The sequence below is a fragment of the Pristiophorus japonicus genome, chromosome 1, assembly GCF_044704955.1.
Source record: "Pristiophorus japonicus isolate sPriJap1 chromosome 1, sPriJap1.hap1, whole genome shotgun sequence".
Classification (NCBI taxonomy): Eukaryota; Metazoa; Chordata; class Chondrichthyes; family Pristiophoridae; genus Pristiophorus; species Pristiophorus japonicus.
Window position 1 is genome coordinate 534013325 of NC_091977.1, and position 18912 is coordinate 534032236.

The 18912-nt window shown below is 45.5% G+C and overlaps 1 protein-coding gene across 4 annotated transcripts in view; it reads left to right on the plus strand.

Annotated features, from left to right (window-relative positions):
- Window positions 1-18912, plus strand: part of trappc8 (trafficking protein particle complex subunit 8) — a 205208-nt gene that overhangs the window by 164282 nt on the left and 22014 nt on the right. For all 4 annotated transcript variants that reach the window (XM_070896697.1, XM_070896703.1, XM_070896710.1 and 1 more), the window contains one exon: window positions 13005-13155. In XM_070896697.1, coding sequence (XP_070752798.1) covers window positions 13005-13155 — 151 coding nt within the window. The remainder of the gene's footprint in view (window positions 1-13004; window positions 13156-18912) is intronic.

An 18912-nucleotide genomic window follows, 5' to 3' on the forward strand; every position in this document is an offset into this window, starting at 1 on the left:
ATCCATTATTTCTGGGGCCACTTCCTTAAGTACTCTGGGATGCAGACTATCAGGCCCTGGGGATTTATAGGCCTTCAATCCCATCAATTTCCATAACACCATTTCCTGACTAATAAGAATTCCCTTCAGTTCCTCCTTCTCGCTAGACCCTCGGACCCCTAGTATTTCCGGAAGGTTATTTGTGTCTTTCTTGGTGAAGACAGAACCAAAGTATTTGTTCAATTGGTCTGCCATTTCTTTGCTCCCCATTATAAATTCACCTGATTCTGACTGCAAAGGACCTACGTTTGTCTTCACTAACATTTTTCTCTTCACATATCTATAGAAGCTTTTACAGTCAGTTTTTATGCTTCCTGCAAGCTTCCTCTCGTACTCTTATTTTCCCCCTTCTAATTAAACCCTTTGTCCTCCTCTGCTGAATTCTAAATTTCTCCCAGTCCTCAGGTTTGCTGCTTTTCCTCTTCCTAGGATTTAACACTATCCCTAATTTCCCTTGTTAGCCACGGTTGAGCCACCTTCCCCGTTTTATTTTTACTCCAGACAGGGATGTACAATTGTTGGCGTTCATCCATGTGATCTTTAAATGTTTGCCATTGCCTATCCACTGTCAACCCTTTAAGTATCATTTGCCAGTCTATTCACGTCTCATACCATCAAAGTTACCTTTCCTTAAGTTTAGGACCCTAGTCTCTGAATTAACTGTCACTGTCCATCTTAATAAAGAATTCTACCATATTATGGTCACTCTTCCCCAAGGGGCCTCGCACAGCTGCTGTACCTTTATTGCACGCATCCCTAATTTCTTGTTTGATGCCATCCCCAACCTCACTAGTACTGTTTGGTGGTCTGTGCATAACTTCCACTCGCGTTTTCTGCCCTTTAGTATTACGCAGCTCTACCCATACAGATTCCACATCATCCAAGCTAATGTCCTTCCTTACTTATTGCGTTAATCTTCTCTTTAACCATCAATGCTATCCTACCTCCTTTTCCTTTCTGTCTATCCTTCCTGAATGTTGAATACCCCTGGATGTTAAGTTCCCAGCCTTGGTCACCCTGGAGCCATGTCTCTGTAATCCCAATTATATCATATTTGTTTATAGCTGCCTGCACAGTTAATTCGTCCACCTTATTGTGAATACTCCTTGCATTCAGACACAGGCTCTTCAGGCTTGTCTTTTTAACAATCTTTTTAACACTCTTTGTCCCTTTTTAGAATTATGTGGCCTTTTTTGATTTTCGCCTTGGATTTCTCTGCCCTCCACTTTTACTTTTCTCCTTTCTATCTTTTGCATCTGCCCCCATTTTACTTCCCTCTATTTCCCTCCATAGATTCCCATCCCCCTGCCATATTAGTTTAACCCCTCCCCAACAGCACTTGCAAACACTCCCCCTAGGACATCTGTTCCGGTCCTGCCCAGGTACAGATCATCTGTTTTGTACTGGTCCCACCTCCCCCAGAACCGGTTCCAATGTCCCAGGAATTTGAATCCTTCCCTCTTGCACCGTTCTTCAAGCCACGTATTCATCTTAGCTATCCTGCTTTTTCTACTCTGACTAGCACGTGGCACTGGTAGCAGTCCTGAGATTGCTACCTTTGCCACGTAAACTGAAGGATCCCCCTTCAGACCTAACTGAAATAAAGCAACTTGCACATATATACCACACCTTACCTTGGGAGGATGTCCAAGAGCAGAAACATTTGGGTTGGAAACATAGCTAGAATGGAGTTAAGAACAGTAGAAGAGAGCATTCTTGTATTTGTAAGCAGATGGGGAGATGGTAAGCTGGAGGGATTTGGAAGAAAGTTCCGGGGAACAGTGCTACGGTGAGTGAAGAGGGCTGTTGCTGATGATGGAGCAGACAGGATGGGAAGGTAGGAGTCGAGACGGTGTCGACAAGGAAGGAGGTGATCAGGGATATAAGACTGAGGACTTCAATGCTGGGGATGTTAACCTTAATTGGGACGCTGATGTTGGTGCGCCTGTCCTCCCATGGGATTTGTAGGATCTTGCGGAGACATCGTTGGTGATATTTCTCCAGCAACTTGGTGTCCACTATACATGATCCATGTCTCTGCTATCAGCCACTGGGAAAGTCATCGCTAGAGGCCTCCTCAACTGTCTTCTCCCCGTGGCCGAGGAGCTCCTCCCGGAGTCACAATGCGGATTTCGTCCCCTACGGGGCATAACAGGCATGATTTTTGCAGCACGACAGCTACAGGAAAAATGCAGGGAACCAGCGCCTGCCCTTGCACATGGCCTTCTTTGACCTTACAAAGGCCTTTGACACTGTCAACCGCGAGGGTCTATGGAGCGTTCTCCTCCGTTTCGGATGCCCCAAAGGTTCATCGCCATCCTCCGCCTGCTCCACGACGACATGCAGGCCGTGATCCTTACCAACAGATCCATCACAGACCCAATCCACGTCTGGACCGGGGTTAAACAGGGTTGTGTCATCGCCCCAACCCTCTTCTCGATCTTTCTCGCTGCCATGCCCCACCTCACAGTCAACAAGCTCCCCGCTGGAGTGGAACTAAACTACAGAACCAGTGGGAACCTGTTCAACCTGCACCATCTCCAGGCCAGATCCAAGACCACCCCAACCTCTGTCGTCGAGTTACAGTACGCGGACGACGGCTGCGTCTGCGCACATACAGAGGCTGAACTCCAGGACATAGTCGACGTATTTACTGAGGCGTACGAAAGCATAGGCCTTGCGCTAAACATCTAAGACAAAGGTCCTCCACCAGCCTGTCCTCACCGCACAGCACTGCTCCCCAGTCATCAAGATCCACGGCGCGGCCCTGGACAACGTGGACCACTTCCCATATCTCGGGAACCTCCTATTAACAAAAGCAGGCATCGACGACGAGATCTGTAATACCGCCTCCAGTGCGCCAGTACAGCCTTCGGCAAAGTGTTTGAAGACCAGTCCTCAAAACTGCCACCAAGCTCATGGTCTACAGGGCTATAGTAATACCTGCCCTTCTGTATGGCTCAGAGACATGGACCATGTACAGTAGACACCTAGAGTTGCTGGAGAAATATCACCAACGATGTCTCCTCAAGATCCTACAAATCCCCTGGGAGGACAGGTGCACCAACATCAGCGTTCTCGCCCAGGCCAACATCCTCAACATTGAAGCACTGACCACACTCGATCAGCTCCGTTGGGCAGGCCACATTGTCTGCATGCCAGACACCAGACTCCCAAAGCAAGCGCTCTACTCGGAACTCCTTCAAGGCAAACGAGCTAAAGGTGGGCAGTGGAAACGCTACAAGGACACCCTCAAAGCCTCCCTGATAAAGTGCAACATCCCCACCGGCACCTGGGAGTCCCTGGCCCAAGACCACCCTAAGTGGAGGGAGTACATCCGAAAGGGCGCTAAGCACCTCGAGTCTCGTCACCGCAGAAACCAAGCGGAAAGAGCGTGCGGCAAACCAGTCCTACCCACCCCTTCCCTCAACGACTATCTGTCCCACCTGTGACAGTCTGTGGTTCTCGTATTGGACTGTTCAGCCACCGAAGAACTCACTTCAGGAGTGGAAGCAAGTCTTCCTCGATTCCGAGGGACTGCCTATGATGATATGATGAAGGCTGAGGAAGGCACTGAGGTCAGACGGGGTGAGGTTGTTGAAGGAATATTTTGGGCAGAGTACTGAGTAAGGATTGGTTAATGGAAGTGCAGAGCTTTCGGTGGGTAACGGCATTATGAATGGATTCCAGGCGGGAAAGGTGGGAGTGCGGATGTCGGCAAGAAGAGTATTAGTAAAATCGGGGCAATAACTGCATGGATTAGAGTCATAGAATGGTTACAGCACGGAAGTAGGCCATTCGGCCTGTCGAGCCTGTGCTGGCTCTCTGCAAGAGCACTTCAGCTAGTCCCACTCCCCTGACCTTTCCCTGCAGCTCTGCAAATTTTTTTTCCTTCAGGTTATTATATAATTCCCTTTTTGAAAGCCACGATTGACTCTGCCTCCATCACCCCTTCAGGCAGTGCATTCCAGATCCTAACCACTCGCTGTGTAAAGCTTTACCTCGTTGTCTTTTGTACTTTTGCCAATCACTTTAAATGTGTGTCCTGGTTCTCAACCCTTCTGCCGATGGGAACAGTTTCTCTCTCTCTCTCTACTCTGTTGAGACCCCTCATGATTTTGAACAACTCTATCAAATCTCCTCTCAACCATCTCTACTCCAAGGAGAACAATCCCAGCTTCTTTGGTTCCAGGGATGAGGGACAGACCATTCTCGTAAATCGTTTCTGCACCCTCTCTAAGGCCTTCACATCCTTCCTAAAGTGCGGTGCACAAAATTAGACACACTGCTCCAGTTGAGGCCGAACCAGTGTTTTATAAAGGTTCATCATAACTTCCTTGCTTTTGTACTCTATGCCTCTATTTATGAAGCCCAGGATCCTGTGTTTTTTTTAATGGCTTTCTTAACCTGCACTAATTTGTGCACATACACCCCCCAGGTCTCTTTTCATGCACCCCCTTTAGAATTGTACTTGTGCAGTCTTATATTGCGTTGTCTTATTCTTACTACCAAAATGTATCACTTCACACTTTTCTGTGTTAAATTTCATCTACCACTTGTCTGCCCATTCCACCAGCCTATCTATCTATGTCCTCTTGAAGTCTATCACTCTCGTCTTAAAGGTTCACTATGCTTCCATGTTTTGTCATCTGTAAATTTGAAATTGTGCGGTGTACATAGTCATTAATGTATATCAAGAAAGTGACTTGCCAACGAACCAGAAACCGAGCCGAAGTGTACTGCGCACTCACAAACAACCGTAAGCAGTGTTTCTGCTTTTTAAAAAAAAAGTACGCTAACGAGCTTGCTCCATTCCCAGCTTTTTCTCACCAGCCCGTCCCTTTCCCACTTTAGTTAAACAATTTTTTTTTTTTTTTTTTAGTGGCGAACCATGCGTAGAACGCTTCCAGTTCGTTGGCAGCAGTCGTGTCCAGAAAAGCAGTGGGCCTAGTACAGACCCCTGGGGAACACCACTATATACCTTCCTCCAGTCTGAAAAACAACCGTTCACCACTACTATTTCCTGACACTGAGCCAATTCTGTATCCATGCTGCCACTGTCCATTTTATTCCATGGGCTTCAACTTTGCTGGCAAGCCTGTTATGTGGCACTTTATCAAATGCCTTTTGGAAATCCATATACACCACGTCAACCACATTGCTCTCATTAACCCTCTCTGTTACCTCAGCAAAGGACTCGATCAAATTAGTTGAACACAATTTGTCTTTAACAAATCCATACTGGCTTTCCTTAATTAATCTATGCTTATCCAAGTGACAATTTTGTCCCTGATTATCGTTTCTAAAAACTTCCCCACAACTGAGGTTAAACTGACTGGCCTGTAGTTGTTGGGTTTATCTTTACACCCTTTTTTGAACAAGGGTATAACATTTGCTAGGAGGATTGGAAGATTATGGCCAGTACCTCTGAGATTTCCACCTTAACTTCCTTTGGCATCCTAAGATGTATCCCATCCGGTTCTGATGACTTATCTACTTTAAGTACAGCCAGACTTTCTAATACCTCCTCCTCATCAATTTTATCCCATCTAGTATCCCGACTACCTCCTCCTTCACGATGACTTTGGCAACATCTTTTTCCTTGGTAAAGGTAGATGCAAAGTACTCGTTTAGTACCTCAGCCCTGCCCTCTGCCTCCATGTGTAGGTCTCCATTTTGGTCCCTAATTGGTCCTACCCCTCCTTACGACAGTTTATTATTTATATGCCTTTGGAAGACTTTTGAATTCTGCCATGTTAGCTGCTATTCTATTCTCGTACACTTTGCTCCTCATTTTCTTTTTCACTTCCCCCTCTGAATTTCGATATTCAGCCTGATTCTCACTTGTATTCTCAATCTGACATCTGTCATATGCCCCCTTTTTCTGCTTCATTTTCTTTCGTCATTCAGAGAGCTGTGGCTTTGGTTGCCCTACCTTTCCCCATAGTGTAAATGTACCTTGACTGTACCTGAACTATTTCCTCTTTAAAGGCAGCCCATTGTTCGATTACAGTTTTGCCTGCCAATTTACCTGGGCCAGATCTGTTTCCTCCAATTAAATATTTTTACTCTAGATTGCGCCTGTCCTTTTGCATAACTTATCTAAACCTTATGATGCTATGATCACTGTTCCCTAAATGCTCACCTACTGACACTTGCTCCTCATTGCCCAGAACCAGATTCAACAATGCCTCCTTCCCTGTTGGGCCGGAAACATACTGATTGAGAAAGTTCTCAACACACTTCAGAAATTCTTCCCCCTCTCTGCCCTTTTACACCATTACTATCCCAGTCTATATTAGGCTAGTTGAAGTCCCCCATTATCACTACTCTCTAGTTTTTGCCCCTCGCTGTAATTTCCCTGTAAATTTGCTGCTCTATATCCTTCCCGCGAGTTGGTGGTCTATAGAATACACCTAGTAGTGTAATGGCACCTCTATTATTTCTCAACTCTAACCAAATAGATTTTGTCCTTGGCCCCACCAGGGCATCTGCTCTATCCAGCACTGTAATATTCTCCTTAATCAATACTGCCACAGCACCTCCTTTCTTCTCTATCTTTCCTGAATAACTTAAAACCAGGAATATTTAGTACCCAATCCTGCCCGTTTTGAGCGAGATCTCTGTTATCGCCATGTGCCTATTTGCACCTGCAGCTCACCAAACTTAATTGCCACACTTTGTGCATTCAGACACATTACTGTAAACCTTGTATTCTTAGACTGACCCCACCTAATACCATACTATTTCTTACTCTAGTAGTCCTCTTAATTCTTATGTTCTTAACATCCGATGCATTTCCTTTATTAATAATAGAAACTGCTGGAAATACTCAGCAGGTCAGGCAGCATCTGTGGAGAGAGAAACCGAGTTAACGTTTCAGGTTGATGATTCTGATGAAAGGTCATTGACCAGAAACGTTAACTCTATTTATCTCTCATCAGGTCAGGCAGCATGTGGCGAGTGTTTATTTCAGATTTCCAGCATCCACGGTATTTTGCTTCTCTCTTCCTTTTGTTAATGTACTGATTTCCTCAAAAAACCTATTTATAGAACATAACTTGCCTTTTACAGATCTATGTTGGCTGTCCTTGATGAATCCACATCTTTTCAAGTGACTGTTAATCTTGTCCCTTATTATGGGAGCTCATCCGCTATTGATGATAGCTGATTGGTCTATCATTATGCCGTTATATATATCTCTCTCAATCTGAACAGAGGTATTACATTGGCAGCCTTGCAGTCCTATCATAACTCCCAAACTCAACGATGCTTTCAAGATGCATCTGCTTGGCTCAGTGGGCAGCACTCTCGGCTCTGAGACAGAAGGTTGTGGGTTCAAGTCCCACTCGAGACTTGAGCACCAAAATCGAGGCTGACACTCCCGTGCAGTGCTGAGGGAGCGCTGCACTGATGGAGGTGCCGTCTTTAGAATGAGACGTTAAACCGAGGCCCTGTCAACTCTCAGGTGGATGTAAAACATCCCATGGCGCTATTTTGAAGAGCAGGGGAGTTATCCCTCAATCAACATCACTAAGACAGGTTATCTGATCATTATCACATTGTTGTTTGTGGGAGCTTCCTGTGCGCAAATTGGCTGCTGCATTTACAACAGTGACTGCACTCCAAAAGCACTTCATTGGCTGCAAATATCTTTGGGACGTCCGGTGGTCATGTATATAAATGCAAGTTTTTTTTTAAAAGATTGTGGTCCGATTAGTGGATGAAATTGGAAAAATTTGGAACTCTTGTGTAATTAAATTGAGAGAATGCCAACTCTCCCTGATTTCCCAGCAGACACGTGCATTATTGTATTGCTGAAACTAAATTGCTGATGAATCTAGTTTTTAACGGTAATTAAAAACAGAAAATGCTGGAAGCACTCAACAAGTCAGGCAGCATCTGTGGGGAGGAACAGTTCACGTTTAAAACTGAGCTGAGGAGAAATTTCTTCTGCCTCAGAGAGCTGTGGAAGCTGGGACATTGAATAAATTTAAGACAGAGATGGATAGTTGCTTAAACGACATGGGAATAAGGGGTTGTGGGGAGCAGGCAGGGAAGTGGAGCTGAGTTCATGATCAGATCAGCCATGATCTTATTGAATGGCGGAGCAGGCTCGAGGGGCCGTATGGCCTACTCCTGCTCCTATTTCTTATGTTAAAGTTTCAGGTCAGTGACTTTTCGTCAGATCTGGAAAAAGTTAAGAGATGTAACGGGTTTTAAGCAAGTGCAGAGACAAGGAAAAAGCTAGGGGAGGAAAGAACAAAAGGGAAGGACTGTGGTAGGGTGGAAGGCAGGAATGGTAAAATGACAATTGGTATGATAGTGCAAAGTAAAAGGAAATGGTGATGGGACAAGTAAAGAAACAAATGATAAGCCCAGCAGAAGTGTAAATGGGAATTGCCGAATCATCAGCTGCCATGTGAAAAATGAGGGGCAGAGGTTATGGTCTGTAATTGTTGAACTTGATGTTAAAGAACATAAGAAATAGGAACAGGAGTAGGCCATAATGGCCCCTCGAGCCTGCTCCGCCACTCAATATCATGGCTGATCTGATCATAGACTCAGCTCTACATCCCTGCCCGCTTCCCATAAGCCCTATCCCCATATCGTTTAAGAAACTGTCTATTTCTGTCTTAAATTTATTCAATGTCCCAGCCCCCCAACAGATTTACAACTCTGAAGAAATTCCTCCTCATCTCAGTTTTAAATGGGCGGCCCCTTATTCTAAGATCATGCCCTCTAGTCCTAGTCTCCCCCATCAGTGGAAATATCCTCTCTGCATCCACCTTGTCAAGCCCCCTCATAATCTTATACGTTTCGATAAGATCACCTCTCATTCTTCTGAATTCCAATGAGTAGAGGCCCAACCTACTCAACCTTTCCTCATAAGTCAACCCCCTCATCCCCGGAATCAACCTCGTGAACCTTCTCTGAACTGCCTCCAAAGCAAGTATATCCTTTTGTAAATATGGAAACCAAAGCTGCACGCAGTATTCCAGGTGTGGCCTTTATATAGCTGTAGTAAGACTTCCCTGCTTTTATACTCCATCCCCTTTGCAATAAAGGCCAAGATACCATGTTGAGTCCAGAAGGCTGTAAAGTGCCTAATGGAAAGATGAGGTGCTTTTCTTTGAGCTTTATGTTGAGCTTCGTTGGAACGGTGGAGGAGGCCGAGGTCAGAGTGGGAGGAATGGAAGTGGAGCAGAGCGTTAGTGACAGGCGACTGAAAGTTCGGGGTCACGCTTATGGACTGAGCGGAGATGTTCTGCCAACGGATCACCCAATCTCCACTTGGTCTCCCCAAAGTAGAGGAGACCGCATCGTGAGCAGCGAATACAGTATTCTAAATTGAAAGAAGTAAATCGCTGTTTCAACTGGTTGGAGTGTTTGGGGCCCTGGAAGTGAGGAGGTAAAAGGGCAGGTGTTGCATCTTCTGCTCGTAATCTCACCAAACACATCTTCCCCTCCCCTGAAGGGACTGCTCCCTCCATGACACCATGGTCCACTCCTCAATCGCCCCCAACACCCCCTCCCCTGTCCACGGCACCTTCCCACGCAAGCACAAGATTTCCAGCATCCACAGTATTTTGCTTTTGTATTTGTTTTTAAGGTAATGCCTTCAAGCGATTCTTCTCTGTTTACCAACACAAGTCTACGATGTCTCTGTGTTCCATAATAGGGACAAAGAGTGGGATGCGGGGCGAGGGCATCAGCTGAAGTTCTTGCTCCTGCTGTCCAGCAACTAATCATGGCTTTAAAAACATTTTTAAAACACATGGCATTTAGTCCTTTATTGGCACGTGATTGTGAACCTGTTTTGCAGACTCGAATAGCAGAGGTAACGATAGGTGCCACACTTAACTTGCTCATGTTTAACTCCTATCCCTTGCTTCTTTACTGTTGTGAGGAAGTTTAGCCTGTGGCATTGTTCCATGGACTGCTTTTTCACAATCCAGTGGATTGGTTAGTCAAAATTTTCCACCGAATTTAATCCTTACCATCACCAAGTATATTTTTATCAAAAACTTTCACCTAATGGACACGTTTACATTTGTTTCCACCCTCTCCCCTTTCCCATCAAGCAAAACCTCCTCCCAGACTCCTCTTCACCGTAGCCTTGATCCCACATCTTTTTCTACTGCATCTCCACTAACTGCTCCCTCATTCCTCCATTGGCACTAAATTGTCTAGTCAACTTTCCTGTCTGGCCACCCCACCTTGCTAGCTGATATTTTAAATGGTTCCCTCTCCTTTGGTACTGTCAAAACCGCTGTCATCACCCACCTTTAATTTAAAAAAAATTTTTAAAAACCCCACTGTCAACCAATATGTTCTCATTTTTTATTTTTTTTCCCCTGCGCGGGTGCTGTAAATTGCCGGCTGCGCATGTGCAGTATCCCTTCCAGCGGCAGCGCTGGTGAGAGACCTGTGCAGTACCTCGCGATCGGCCTCGCACCTTAGGGGAAACATTGCTGTCTTGCCATCAACGCCCCATCTCCAACCTCTCGTTCCTTAAGTCCTTGAACTTATTATCACCTGGTATTTTTTGTATATACAAAAATAGTAATTGATAAAGTTGTACAAAGCTCAAGAACAAAAGCTTGTATTTATGCAACACCTATATCTGCCCTAATTTTTCCGGATGTGGCTCGGCATCAAATCTTGTCTGATGACGCTCCTGTGAAGCACCTTGGGACGTTTATTAGGGCAGATGTCCAAAAGCTTGGTCAAAGATGTTGGTTTCAAGGAGGTAGAGAGGCGGAGAGGTTGAGGGAGGAAATTCCAGAGGCCGGAGTTCTGCGAGGGATGTAGGGCTGAAGAAAGTTGTAGCGATGGCGAGGGATTTGAAAGTGAGGATGAGAATTTTAAATTTGAGGTGTTGCTGGGCTGGGAGCCAATGTGGTTCAGCAATCGTGGGTGATGAGTGAAGGGGGGCTAGGTGCGAGTTAGGGTTTGGGAAGAAGAGTTTTAAATGGGCTCCAGTTTATGGAAGGCGCAAAGTGGGAGGCCAGCTAGGAGAGCATTGGAATAGTCGAGTATCGAGGTAACAAAGGCATGGCTACTGATTTTGCAAAAATACAAATGCATTCATGTAATTTTAATACTGCTACAGGTCCCATAATACTGTGTCATTCAACACAATTTGACTTTAATCGCTATAAGAGGCCCTCTTGTATTTTACTATGTTTACTTGTGAGCAACACCATCGGAGATCCACTCTCGTCCAAATTTTCTAGCTACTTGTGATTTTGTTGAGTAGCAGCCACTAAGCATGTTATCTGTTCCAATCGCATTGGCGTGACCCACAAATTTACAGCACAGAAGGGGCCCATTGTGTCTGTGCCGGCCGAAAAAGCTGTTCAGCCTAATTCCACTTTCCAGCTCTTGGTCCGTAGTCCTGTAGGTTACGGCTCTTCAAGTGCATATCCAGGTACTTTTTATATGCGGTGAGGTTTTCTGCCTCTACCACCCTTTCAGGCAGTGAGTTCCAGACCCCCACCACCCTCTGGGTGAAAAAAGTCTGCTCCACTCTCCTATAATCCTCCTCCAATTACTTTAAATCTATGACCCCTGGTTATTGACCTCTCTGCTAAGGGAAATGGGTCCTTCCTATCCACTCTATCTCGGCCCCTCATAGTTTTAGACACTTCAAAAAAAAAAAGTCTCTCCTCAGCCGTCTCCACTTCCAAAGAAAACGACCCCAGCCTTTCCTCGTAGCTAAAGTTCTCCAGTCCTGGCAACACCCTCGTAAATCTCTTCTGGACCCTCTCTAGTGCAATCACATTGTTCCTGTAATGTGGTGATGAGAACTGCATGCTGTGGCCTAACTGATGATTTACAGACTGAACGCAACCATTGGATCCTGAAATTGGCTTTTGACCACATATCCGCAGCATAACTAAGACCGCTTATTTCCACCTCTGTTACATCGACCGTCTCCACCCTTGCCTCAGCTCATCCGCTGCTGATGCCTCATCCATGCCTTTGTTATCTCTAGACTTGACTATTCCAAAGCACTCCTGGCAGGCCTCCCAAATTTTACCTTGCATAAACTAGAGGTAATCCAAAACTTGGCTGCCCATGTCCTAACTCACACCAAGTACTGCTCACCCATCACCCCTGTGCTCGCTGACCTTCATTGACATCTGGTTAAGCAACGCCTCGATTTCAAAATTCTCATCCTTACTTTCAAATCCCTCCATGGCCTCGTCCATCCCTATCTCTATAATCTACTCTAATTCTGCCCTCTTGAGCATCCCTGATTATAATCGCTCAACCATTGGTGGTCGTGCCTTCTGTTGCCTTGGCCCCAAGCTCTGGAACCCCCTGCCTAAACCTCTCCGCCTCTTTCCTCCTTCAAGGCGCTCCTTAAAACGTACCTTTTTGACCGACCTTTCGGTCATCTGCGCTAATTTCTACTTGTGCGGCTGTGTCAAATTTTTTATCTCAATACTCCTGTGAAGTGCCTTGGAACATTTCACTGTTAAGGCGCTAAATAAATACTACTTATACAGTTCAAGCATAACCTCCCTGCTCTTGTACTCTTGTATTCTATTCCTCTGCTAATGAAGGGAAGCATCCTGTATGCCGCCTTAACCACTTTAATCTCCCTGTCCCAATAATTACAGAATTAATTTTCAATGCTAACCAGGCTGCTGAAAATCATGATTAAGACCTTTGAACTCACGACCACATGAAGTCGTTGAGGCAAATTGCACAAATGCATTTAAGGGGAAGCTAGATAAGCACATGAGGGAGAAGGGAATAGAAGGTTATGCAGATACGATGAGATGAAGTAGGGTGGAAGGAGACTCGTGTGGAGCATAAACACCGAATGGCCTGTTTGTGTGCAGTAAATTCTGAGATACAGCTGGCCGCACATAGACACGGTCCAAGAATGTGCATAACTTGACTGTTTAAAATAAAGTCCTTTCATAAAATATCTGTCTTTCTTCCAACAGCCACCGAGTGCTGAGACACACAGCGATAATATGCACTAGCCGTTCGCTAAGTGTGAAAGCCACAGCCTGCAGAAGTAATGTACTGGAAGCTGAAGGGAAGAACGACAGCGATAATCTGCTGGTGTTTCTGGATGTGGCAAACATTAACACCGTAAGTTATTTATACATGCACTGAAACGTTGAAATTGGCATAAATGTATTGAAGAATTCCAGTCAGTTTATTATCTGATGATAGCTTCCATGGATACAATAACAACCCGTGTCCTAACTCGCACCGAGTCCTGCTCACCCATCTCATCATAGGCCGTCCCTCGAACGAGGATGACTTGCTTCCGTATGAGTTCACACATGTTTCAATGAAGGACCCGATGTTCCAGGTCCTGAACTCTAGTTGAGGGGTTTAAAAAAAACATAGAAAATAGGTGCAGGAATAGGCCATTCAGCCCTTCGAACCTACACCACCATTCAATATGATCATGCAACTGCAGTACCCCATTCCTGCTTTCTCTCCATACCCCCTGATCCCTTTAGCCGTAAGAGCCACATCTAACTCCCTTTTGAATATATCTAACAAACTGGCGCCTCCAACTTTCTGTGGTAGAGAATTCCACAGGTTCACAATTCTCCGAGTGAAAAAGTTTCTCCTCATCTCGGTCCTATATGGCTTACTCCTTATCCGTAGACTGTCACCCTTGGTTCTGGACTTCCCCAACATCGGCAACATTTTTCCTGCATCTAACTTGTCCAATCCTGTCAGAATTTTATATACTTCTATGAGATCCCCTTTCATTCATCTAACTTCCAGTGAATATAAGCCTAATTGATCCAATCTTCATATGTCAGTCCTGCTATCCCGGGAATCAGTCTGGTGAACCTTCGCTGCACTCCCTCAATAGCAAGAATGTCTTTCCTCAGATTCGGAGACCAAAACTGTACACAATACTCAAGCTGTGGTCTCACCAAGGCCCTGTACAACTGCAGCAAGACCTCCCTGCTTCTATACTCAAATCCTCTCGCTATGAAGGCCAACATGCCATTTGCTTTCTTTACTACCTGCGTGCCTACTTTCAATGACTGACGAACGATGACACCCAGGTCTCGTTGCACCTCCCCTTTTACTAATCTGTCACCATTCAGATTGTTGGGTATCTGTAAAGCATGCACTCCCATGTTCTGCCACCAGGGAGCTCATCTCCTGAAGTCCCAAGCTGGAGGATGTCTGTGTGTGGATTTTTTTAATGTGGTGACCGTTGCACACCAGCCACCACACGGGCTTGACAGCTAGGCCTTTATCCAGTGGCAAAGGTTAACCAGGACGACTGGAGACCTGCTCTGCTGCATGGACCTGGTGTGCACACATATCGCACTGTGGGCTGGCCCGTGCTGCCTCTGGCCCCTCGGCTTTTCTGGGCCCTGTACCCTCATTCGCCGTACCTTGACCCATGATGTTCCAGGGCCCGGCGCTCCAGCTCTATTTATAGCCCCGACCTGCGCTGGTGTTCTCACACAGGTCGGGGCGGCCAATCGAAGCCATCTACTCCTGTGCTCGCTGACCTACATTGGTCCCGGTTAAGCCATGCCTCGATTTCAGAATTCTCATCCTTTTTTCAAATCGCTCCATGGCCTCGGCCCTCCCTATCTCTGTAATCTTTTCTAGCCCCCCCCCCCTCCACCCGAGATGTCTGCGCTCCTCCACTTCTGCCCTCTTGAGCATCCCTGATTATAATCGTTCAACCGTTGATGGCCGTGCCTTCTGTTGCCTGGGCCCCAAGCTCTGTAATTCCCTGTCTAAACCTCTCCGCCTCTCTACCTCTCTTTCCTTCTTCAAGATGCATCTCAAAACCTACGTCTTTGACCAAATTTTTGATCACCTGCCCTAATTTCTCCTTGTGCGGTGTCAATTTTTTTTGTCTCATAATACTCCTGTGAAGTGCCTTGGCATGTTTCACTACATTTAAAGGTGCTATATAAATACAAGTTGTTGTACAGTGCCTTTGACATAGTAAAATGTCCCAAGGCATTTCAAATGAGCATTACCAAACATACCAAGCATTTGGAGGATAAACTCCCTCAAAAAGCTATTTTGTGCGTGTAAAGTCCAAAGAAATATTGCGTATTCTTAGCACGGTCATTTTGTTAAACATAGAAACATAGAAAATAGGTGCAGGAGTAGGCCATTTGGCCCTTCGAGCCTGTACCACCATTCAATAAGATCATGGCTGATCATTCACCTCAGTACCCCTTTCCTGCTTTCTCTCCATACCCCTTGATCCCTTTAGCTGTAAGGGCCATATCTAACTCCCTCTTGAATATATCTAACGAACTGGCATCAACAACTCTCTGCAGTAGAGAATTCCACAGGTTCACCACTCTGAGTGAAGAAGTTTCTCCTCATCTCAGTCCTAAATGGTTTACCCCTTACCCTTAGACTGTGACCCCTGGTTCTGCACTTCCCCAACATTGGGAACATTCTTCCTGCATCTAACCTGTCCAATCCTGTCAATTTTGTGTTTCTATGAGATCCCCTCTCATTCTTCTAAACTCCAGTGAATACAGGCCCAGTCGATCCAGTCTCTCTTCATGTCAGTCCAGCCATCCCGGGAATCAGTCTGGTGAACCTTTGCTGCACTCCCTCAATAGCAAGAACGTCCTTCCTCAGATTAGGAGACCAAAACTGAACACAATGTTCCAGGTGAGGCCTCACCAAGGCCCTGTGCAACTGCAGTAAGACCTCCCTGCTCCTGTACTCAAATCCCTGAACTATGAAGGCCAACATGCCATTTGCCGCCTTCACTGCCTGCTGTACCTGCATGCCAACTTTCAATGACTGATGTACCATGACACCCAGGTCTCGTTTCACCTCCCCTTTTCCTAATCTGTCACCATTCAGATAATCTGCCTTCATGTTTTTCCATCAAAGTGGATAACCTCACATTTATCCACATTATACTGCATTTGCCCACTCACCTAACCTGTCGAAGTCACCCTGCAGCCTCTTAGCGTCCCCCTCACAACTCACACTGCCACCCAGCTTAGTGTCATCTGCAAACTTGGAGATATTACACTCAATTCCTTCATCCAAATCATTAATGTATTTTGTAAAGAGCTGGGGTCCCAGCACTGAGCCCTGCGGCACTCCACTAGTCACTGCCTGCCATTTTGAAAAGGACCCGTTTATCCCGACTCTCTGCTTCCCGTCTGCCAACCAGTTCTCTATTCACGTCAATACATTACCCCCAATACCATGTGCTTTAATTTTGCACACCAATCTCTTGTGTGGGACCTTGTCAAAAGCCTGTTGAAAGTCCAAATACACCACATCAACTGGTTCTCCCTTGTCCACTCTACTAGTTACATCCTCAAGAAATTTTATAAGATTTGTCAAGCATGATTTAACCAATAACCAATAAGGGAATTAAGGGTTATGGGGCGCGGGTGGGTAAGTGGAGCTGAGTCCATGGCCAGATCAGCCATGATCTTGTTGAATGGCGGAGCAGGCTAGATGGCCTACTCCTGTTTCTAATGTTCTTATGATTTCCCTTTCATAAATCCATGCTGACTTGGACCGATCCTGTCACTGCTTTCCAAATGTGCTGCTATTTCATCTTTAATTGATTCCAACATTTTCCCCACTTCTGATGTCTGGCTATAACCGGACTATAATTCCCCGTTTTCTCTCTCCCTCCTTTCTTTAAAAAGTGGTGTCACATTAGCTACCTTCCAGTGCATAGGAACTGGTCCAGAGTCGATAGACTGTTGGAAAATGGTCACCAATGCATCCACTATTTCTAGGGCCACTTTCTTAAGTACTCTGGGATGCAGACTCGGAGTAGGAATTGCAGGATAGCTAAGATGAATACATGGCTTGAAGAGTAGTTCAGGAGGGAGGAATTCAAATTCCTGGGACATTGGAACCGGTTCTGGGGGAGTGGGACCAGTACAAACCGGACGGTCTGCACCTGGGCAGGACCGGAACCAATGTCCTAGGGGGGAGTGTTTGCTAGTGCTGTTGGGGAGGGGTTAAACTAATATGGCAGGGGGATGGAAATCTATGCAGGGAGACAGAGGGAAGTAGAATGGGGGCAGAAGCAAAAGATAGAAGAAAAGTAAAAGTGGAGGGCAGAGAAACCCAAGGCAAAAATCAAAAAGGGCCACATTGCAGCAAAATTCTAAAGGGGCAAAGTGTGTTAAAAAGACAAGCCTGAAGGCTCTGTGCCTCAATGCGAGGAGTATTCGTAATAAGGTGAATGAATTAACTGCGCAGGCAGCTATTAACGAATATGATATAATTGACATTACGGAGACATGGCTCCAGGGTGACCAAGGCTGGGAACTTAACCTCCCAGTAAACTGCTTTACTTCAGATTCTAGTTCCATAATCATTTAAGCCAGTATTTATAGTGATTTATAATGTTACTGATATTTAGACAAATTTTATAAACTTTACTGAAAACCATTTGAAATCTGAAGTTCGCCCACTAGCATTGTGATAATAAATCATTCAATTGATCAATGACTTTAAAAACATAGTTTAACTCCTGCAAATCCTGGAACTTGCTACCACAGCGGTTAAGGCGAATTGTATAGATGCATTTAAGGGGATGAGAGATAAACGCCTGAGGGATAAAGAAATAGAAGGATATGCTGATAGTTAGATGGAGTAGGGTAGGAAGAGGCTCATGTGGAGCATAATAACAACAACTTGTATTTAAATAGTGCCTTTAACAAAGTGAAACGTCCCAAGATGCTTCACGAGTATTATGCGATAAAAATTTGACACCGAGCCGCACAAGTAGAAATTAGCGCAGGTGACCAAAATCTTGGTAAGAGGTATATTTTAAGGAGCGTCTTGAAGGAGCAAAAAGGTAGAGAGGCGGAGCGGTTTCGGCAGGGAGTTTGAACTTGGGTCCTAGGCAACAGAAGGCACAGCCACCTGAGCGATTACAATCAGGGATGTTCAAGAGGGCCGAATTAGAGGAGCGCAGACATCTCGGGTGATGAGTGGGTGGGGAACGGCGGAGTTGTGAGGCTGGAGGAGATTACAGAGATAGGGAGGGGCCGAGGCCATAGAGGGATTTGAAAACAAGGATGAGAATTTTGAAATCGAGGCGTTGCTTAGCTGGGAGCCAATGTAGGTCAGTGAGCACAGGGGGTGATGGTGCGAGTTAGGACATGGGCAGCCGCGTATTGGATCAATTCTAGTTTATGTAGGAGCTGTTGGGCAAAATGGCTTGTTTCTGTGCTGTACATTCTATGTAAAGGGGTTTTAAAATGTTTATTTTTATGTATTATTTGATCAATAATAGAGTTTCAAGCGGCGTCTTTAGGTGAAGTGGAGTCCATTTTAAAGCTGTACATTGACACTTTATTTTTATATAATGTATTGGTTTTATGGTGTCTATCCTCATCCATGACAACACATCACAGGGGCAAGGGAGCAGCAGAAAAACAAGACACTGCCCAAAACAACGGGATCTGCCCTGCAGAAACCGGCTGCAATTTTAGCATAACTCAAAACAACGCTTTAAACACGATACGGGAGTGGGGCGGGGCTGTAGTCTGTTAAAGTGAATGATTCTGCTTAGAAGCCCATTAAATTGAGCCTTGGGCATCAAACGCAAGTTATTTTTAAAAGCAAAATTATAAATGTATTACAGATGTGATTTTTATATTTTAATCTTTCGGGGATGGGAGGACAGGAGTGGGGCGGGACAGCATGTGCCAAACTTTAAGCTTACTATGGGCTGCGTAGTGGCAGGAAATGCCCTCTGGACCAATATTCTCTAAGCTGCACAGCCGCGCAGCACTTCCAGGGATCCTGGCTTGTTGGCTTTTCAATGCAAAAAACGCGCTGGCACGCTAATTCGAACGGCCTGCGCAGCCCCTTAAAGGGGCCAAGTGCAGCTAA